At 44.4% G+C, this 6,745-nt stretch overlaps 1 protein-coding gene across 1 annotated transcript in view; it reads right to left on the bottom strand.

Moving 5' to 3' along the window:
• CD3G (CD3g molecule, gamma (CD3-TCR complex)) overlaps nucleotides 1–6,365 on the bottom strand; it is an 8,553-nt gene extending 2,188 nt beyond the window's left edge. The window contains 4 exon segments of the mRNA XM_011964870.1: nucleotides 8–143; nucleotides 713–937; nucleotides 1,629–1,652; nucleotides 6,214–6,365. Coding sequence (XP_011820260.1) covers nucleotides 8–143; nucleotides 713–937; nucleotides 1,629–1,652; nucleotides 6,214–6,352 — 524 coding nt within the window. The 5' untranslated portion in view covers nucleotides 6,353–6,365.
• Between the last annotated feature and the right edge of the window lie 380 nt (nucleotides 6,366–6,745).

Here is a 6,745-nt window from a genome sequence, read left to right as displayed (position 1 = left end):
CATTCTTTTACCTCTTGACTGGCGAACTCCATCCTGTCCAGCAATGAAGTAGACCCCAACAGCAAGGAAGAAAATGCTGATGATTTCAGCTAAGACAAAGCCCAATATGGTGGCTGCATTTAGTTCAATGCAGTTCTGACACACTGTGGGGAAAAGGAGACAAACCTTCAGGGTGTGAAAGTTGTTTTTCCTGGATCTTTTTCTCCTGCCTATCAGCAATAATGCCCCTGTGGAGGGCAGCAGGCTGTTCCTTTGTGGGTGGCAGGGCAAGGGAAGGTCCTTGCGCCAAAACTCAATGCATCTTGATGTTCCTCAGTCCCCCAGGATTCCTGGGGAAGCCCATGGAGTATGTGGAACAAAGACTAGATGCTCTTCATGCTCCACTGTGCTCTAGTCCTCACTGCTGCTCACCTCATGATCGCCCCTGTCTCCCCAACCCCTTCATTCAACTCAGTTTATAGAAGGTGCTGAATTGCTCGAATGCATGGAGCCCATCCAAAAGTAAAAAAGTTTTACAGGACTGGCTGTGCTTTTTCAAAGAGGGCGAGGGAAGTATCTTATAGTATTTCAAAAGAGGCAAGCTGAAATTAAGAGAACCGGCGATAATCTCACTGTTGAGGATCTATTTCCACTTTCACTCCAGACAAAAAGCTCACCAGAGCAGCAAATACTGATTAATTTCATGACAAACAGACCAAAGGGGATTACATACTTCTGTAATACACTTGAAGTGTTTTTGACTTGTCCTTTGATCCTTTACACTGATACACCCCTCGAGGGTCCTTGGTATTACTTCCCAGATTCCATTTATTTTTATGTGCAGTTAGGATGTCTATCATCTTCCCTTCTTTAAACCATGTGATATTTGTGTTTTTCACATGACAAGTCAGAAGTACTGAACCATCTTCTTGGTTATACACGTTAAGCTTGCGGTTTCCTGAAATGAGAAAAGCCATGGTTCCATTAAGGATCTTGCCTCTGAAATTCTCCCTGCTTCTGTATACCAGGAGATCATTAGAGTAGCGTTTCACAAACTTTGATGTGCACATGAATCACATGGGGGATCTTGTTAAAATTTCAGGTGCTATTTAGTAGTTCTGGGGAGGGGAGATTCTGCATTACTAACATGCTCTCAGGTGACGCCAATATCTGCGTCAGGGGATGAAGAATAAAAGAGACATTGCTGTAATTAGCAGGGGTAAAACTTTGGGATTTGGGGGCATGTTATTTGGAAGGTACTATACAGGTAAGAAACTGCTAACAGCGTACCAGATGATGAGATCACTTTGGGTAGAATAGATGAAATAAAGAGAAGGATTGACAGAGACTGAGGTCAGGATCCCAGGTGACACCAAAACCTGATGGTTCATGGGTCACCGTTTGAGATGTGTCTAGCTACTAGGGTCCTGTTTCTCCTGTAAGAGACCAGTTAAATGCTTAGCTACAGGCAAGCTGCCCAGAGCAGGTTATGTCAGGTCACTGATTTGGTTGACAATAGTGACATCACCTATCTACCCTCATCTTTTCATTCATTCTAAACTGTTCGCTCATGTAGGACTACTCTTGTAGGAAGCCAAATTTCCATCAATATTCTGAGTCTGAGTATAGAAAGAAGCCATTTCTCCTACCTTCAAATGATTGGGCCAAACTACCTGTAAAGACGGAAGAGAGATAGAGTATTAGCTGGGCATGGAGTTTTTCAGATGCCCTGAAGTATTTCCATGGTTATTTAAGGCCAACATGAAGAAAGATCCAAATCCATGAAAATGATATTATCCATACTTAGTTATCTGGATTGTAGACTAGATCACCCAGCTGAATTCAAGGTGATAATAAATAATTTGTCTCATCTTTGTCCTGGTATCCTGGGAGGGTGTTTCTAACACTTGGAATTTCATGAGTGACAGGAGTGGCTTTGTTATCTGTGGTGGACCCTTAGACCATACCTGAGTTTATGCCATGGCAATGACTCAGGATGGTGCTGGTCAAGACCAGCCATATGGTAAGAGGATTGCAGCTTGGAAACTAGTGGTATCAGCCCCAGGAAGGGAACCTAGAGATTGAGATCAGTCAAGTGGTCAATGATTCAATCAATCATGCCTATGTAAAGATACCTCAATAAAAACTTAGTGGAGCTTCCTGGTTGGTGAACCCATCAATGTGCTGGCAGAGTGTGGGAGAGTGGTGGGGGTGATGTGTTCTAATTCCATGGGGAGAAAGCATGAGGCTCTGTGTTCGGGACCCTCCTGGACCTTGCCCTTTTCATTTAGCTGGTTCTGATTTTATTTTTTAATAAAACTGAAATAGGAAGCACAGCACTTTCTTAAGTTCTGTGAGTTATTCTAGCAAATTATCAATGAGAAGGGTCATGGGAATCCTTAAGATTGTAGGCAGTTTGTCAGAAGTGTGAGTGGTCTGGGGTCCCCTGAACTTGTAGCTGGCATTTAAAGTGAGGGCAATCTGGCTGGGAACCATGCTCTTAACCTGTAGGGTCTGACACTAATTTGGGGGGTTAGCATCAGAATTGTATTGTAGTATATGTAAGTAAGGATATTGCCTATCCAGTCGAGAACACTCTGCTCTTTGAGCAGCTAATGCCCTGGCAAGGAGTGGGTGTGCACTATCCAAAGCCTTTAGGCTGAGTTCCTTATAAAATCTTCAGCCTTGGTGATCCTTTTCTTGTAGAAACCCTGGATGTCCCAGGGAAATTAGCTATTCAATTAGTCCTCAAATCTGTCTCAAAACTCAGAGTTGACTGGGAGCAGCGGCTCATGCCTGTAATCCCAGCACTTTGGGACACTGAGGTGGGCAGATTGCTTGAGCCTAGGAGTTAGAGACCAACCTGGGCAACATGGTGAAACCCTGTCTCTACAAAAAAATACAAAAACATTAGGCGGGCATGGTGGTATGCACCTGTAGTCCCAGCTACTCAGGAGGCTAAAGTGGAAGGAACAGTTGAGCCTGGGAGGTGGAGGTTGCAGTGAGCCGAGATTGCACCACTGCACTCCAGCCTAGGTGTCAAAGCAAGACTCTGTCTCAAAAAAACAAAAACAAACAAACAAACAAACCTTAGGGTAGTAGAGTTGCGTGGTAGACATACTACAGAGATCTGGCACTTGGATTCAATTCAATTAGATTTAATCCAAGCATTTAACGAGCACTATTATGACCTAAAATAATTAGATATTATGAAAGAAAAGAGTGCTGATATGAAGAATCAACTGCTGCTTCCAAAGTTTATGACGAAGTGAAAAAATTAAAACATATATGCAATTAATTTAATAGAACATATACATTATCTTTTAGTGCTTATATGACTGCATATGAAAAAAGGGTAGAAGCTATTAATTTTGACCAAGGGTGAGGGTCAGGGAAAGCTTAATAGAGGAAATGACATTTGTCTGGGCCCTGAAGAGTAAGCAGGAATGTACCAGACAGAGAAAGGCATTCTGAGTAGAAAGAATAGCTGAATAAGATACAGCTTTGAAAAAGGACAAGAGAGGTAGTGTGGCTAGAGGTGGAGTGTGTGTGATAGGGAGAGGTGGTCATGAGTCAAAGTATAATGGAAATAAAAGAAGTGAACCGTCTTAGAACCTCATGCAGAGCTGGATTATCTTTGAACAGTATCCAGTGCAGTGTCTGGAACATGGTAGGAACTTTATTTGTTGAATGAATGTACAAATGAATAAATGAGCAAATGGGAGAAAAAGCAAGACAAACAGATAAATAAGTTTCTAACTAGTTATTCTCCTGGTCAGAAGACTGAGAGAAAACAAAGACCCCTCATTCTAAATTGGATTCAGGAAAGGAGATTGCACTGATCGTTGACATAGTTTTAAAAATTTTTTTCCGAGACATCTTTTTTTTTTTTTTTTCCTTTCTCTGTCACTCAGGCTGAAGTGCAGTGGTGCGATCATGACTCACTGCAGCCTTGACCTCCTGGGCTCAAGCAATCCTCCCACTTCAGCTTCCCAAGTAGCTGGCATAAGTGCATGCCACCATGCCTGGCTAATTTTTGTAGTTTTTGTAGACACAGGGTATCCCTATTTTGCCCAGGTTGGTCTTAAACTCCTGGGCTCAAATGATCCTCCCTCCCTGGACTCCCAAAGTGTTGGGATTGTAGCCTTGAGCCACTGTGCCTGGCCCATTGACATCTTTTAATGTTGCATATCTGAGTGAGGTTTCCTTTTAGGACTTAAGACGTCATGTAGCCACATTTCTTTTTTTTGGTTTGTTTGTTTTTTTGTTTTTTTTTTTGAGACGGAGTCTCTGTCGCAGAAGCTGGAGTGCAGTGGGCACCGTGTTGGATCACTGCAACCTCCATCTCCTGGGTTCAAGCAATTCTCCTGCCTCAGCCTCCTGAGTAGCTGGGATTACAGGCGCCCACCACCACGCCCAGCTAATTTAAAAAATATTTTTAGTAGAGATGGGGTTTTACCATGTTGACCAGGATGGTCTCGAACTCCTGACCTCAGGTGATCCACCCGCCTCGACCTCCCAAAGTGCTGGGATTACAGGCATGAGCCACCACGCCCATCCCTGCCACATTTCTGGATTGGCTGACATGAGAACTCCCAGACAGTGGAGGAGTTGTTCAAGTACACATAGCTCATTATGTGCTCGAGCTGGATCCAGAGCTCAGGTTTTCTACTGCTCAACTCAATGCTCTTTCCACGATATGCAGCCACCTCACCTAGGCTTGAGAGTTGCTCCTCAACCTGTGTTGTCTTTAGCTGACTTTTCCTCCCATTTCTCTCAGAAATAATTCTATTCTAAACTCTCACTGTCCTCTTCAAGTCTCCCAACCGGCCATCACCCAGCTCAGTTTCTGCAGGTGGCATTGCCTCCCACCTGGATTTTTTTAGAACATGGAAGCTGTTATTGTCCTTTCTCCTTTAGCTTCCTTTCCCTTTATAAACCTATCTGTGGCCAGCGCCGTTTGCACTTCCTTTCTCCCGGTCTTAGAGGGTAACGTTGCCTTCCCCTCTGTGCTCTTGACCCCACTCTTGACTCTGTCCTTCCACCATCAACTCCAGGACCCTGCTCTACTCATCATCTTCTCCTTTAGCTTAGAAATGTGCTCAAGTTTCTCTCACCCTCAGAAACATTTATTCTTAGACTCTACTTCCTCCTCGACCTACCACCCAGTCTTTTCTCCCTCCTCATCCAAATTTCTTTAAAGAATAGTCTACACTTGCTGACCTCATCACCTGACCTTCACCTTCTACCAATTTTCACTTGGCTTCCACTCTCAATATCCCACTGAAACTGTGCTAAATCACCCATGATGCATATTCTGCCATATCCCACAGACTTAAACTTTTACATACGTTCTTATATTAGTAGCCTCTCTTTAACATTTTATACTCTTGGTAATTCTCTCCTTCTAGAAGCTCTCTACTCCCTTGGTTTCCAAGGTAGTGCATACATTTGATTATTTCAGCTCTTTGATTCTCCTTTTATCTCTTTCCTGGAATTTTTTTTTTCTCTAACTGCCCCTTAAAATTGGTGCCTGCACTGTTCCATCTTTAGCCCCCTCTTCCTCATATAGTACTTATGTGACTTCAGCAAATTCCATGGTTTTAACTTTCCCAGTATGTCCAGACTCCTGGCATCAACCCAGTTCATTCACTTCCTGTTGGATATTTCCAACGGAGTATTCACGCAGGCACCTATGCTGTACCATACACTCAGTCTGGCACCATGAAAACTAATCTCTCCAATGAGACTGTGAGTTCTGTAGAGCATAAGTGTTTTATTCATTTTTATTTCCTCATGGCATATCACATATTAGGATCTCACCCATCTTTGTTGACCAGTTGGCCAACTGCCCAACAGAGTGAATGGACGTTTCATAGATCGACTGCTAACCCCCAGCTCTGAAGTAGGGAACATATACTTTTTCCTTTTAGTTTCCTGGCCTATGCCCTTTTGGGCTGCGTTCAAATCTAAGATGGCGGTAACAGGGTCCTCTCTTTAGCCAGTGAAGTACTCTGTTTGCATTTTTCAGAGACAAAGATTCCTTCTCCTCCACGGGACACTGTTTCTCTCTAGCAGAGAACAGTTAAGAGGCTCCATTTTGCCCTTCTTTGAACTCTAAGGTGACAGCAGAGGTAGGCTTAAGGTTAGGGATCCCAATATTCCTGTCTCACTAGTGATGGGCTCTTCCCTTGAGCCCTTCCCCAGGCTGCCAGACCCCTAGTAGGCCCTTACCTTGAAGAAGAATGATAGCCAGGATGAAGCCAGTCAGGCCCTTCCCCTGTTCCATGTCAGTCTCTGTCCTCTGGCAAAAGCACAGAGCAGCCCTTAGCAGCCAGCCAGCCTGTGCAGCAGCTAGACTGGCTCCGCCCATCCCCGTTCGGGCTGGAGCCCTTGAGAGAAGGCAAGAACCCAGAGCCTCCACCCTCTGCTGCAAGTGTGGGTAGCAGGGGCCTCAGCAGGGCTGCAGGTGCAGACGCCTTTTATTTTTCCGTTAAGGAGGGTAGAGGTGGTGGGGAAGGAGAGGGAGAGAGTGCTGGATTCCCACTCAGAGACTCATCTTGTACAGGGAACTGCAACGGATGCTGGGTGGGAGATGGTACTGGGACCATTTCTTCATGAGGGGAATAAATGTCCCTGTCATTAGTTGTTAGGATTGTAGCCAGTTGTTACTCGTTGTTAGTTGTTATTGCTATAGGTAATGAATTTGGAGGAACTCTCAGCTGCTTGGGGCCAGACCTCCGAATGGAAAGCCACTTCAGTCCAG

This window comes from Mandrillus leucophaeus, unplaced genomic scaffold (genome assembly GCF_000951045.1).
Source record: "Mandrillus leucophaeus isolate KB7577 unplaced genomic scaffold, Mleu.le_1.0 Scaffold71, whole genome shotgun sequence".
In the NCBI taxonomy this organism is placed as follows: Eukaryota; Metazoa; Chordata; class Mammalia; order Primates; family Cercopithecidae; genus Mandrillus; species Mandrillus leucophaeus.
This window is presented reverse-complemented; position numbering and strand designations above follow the sequence as displayed.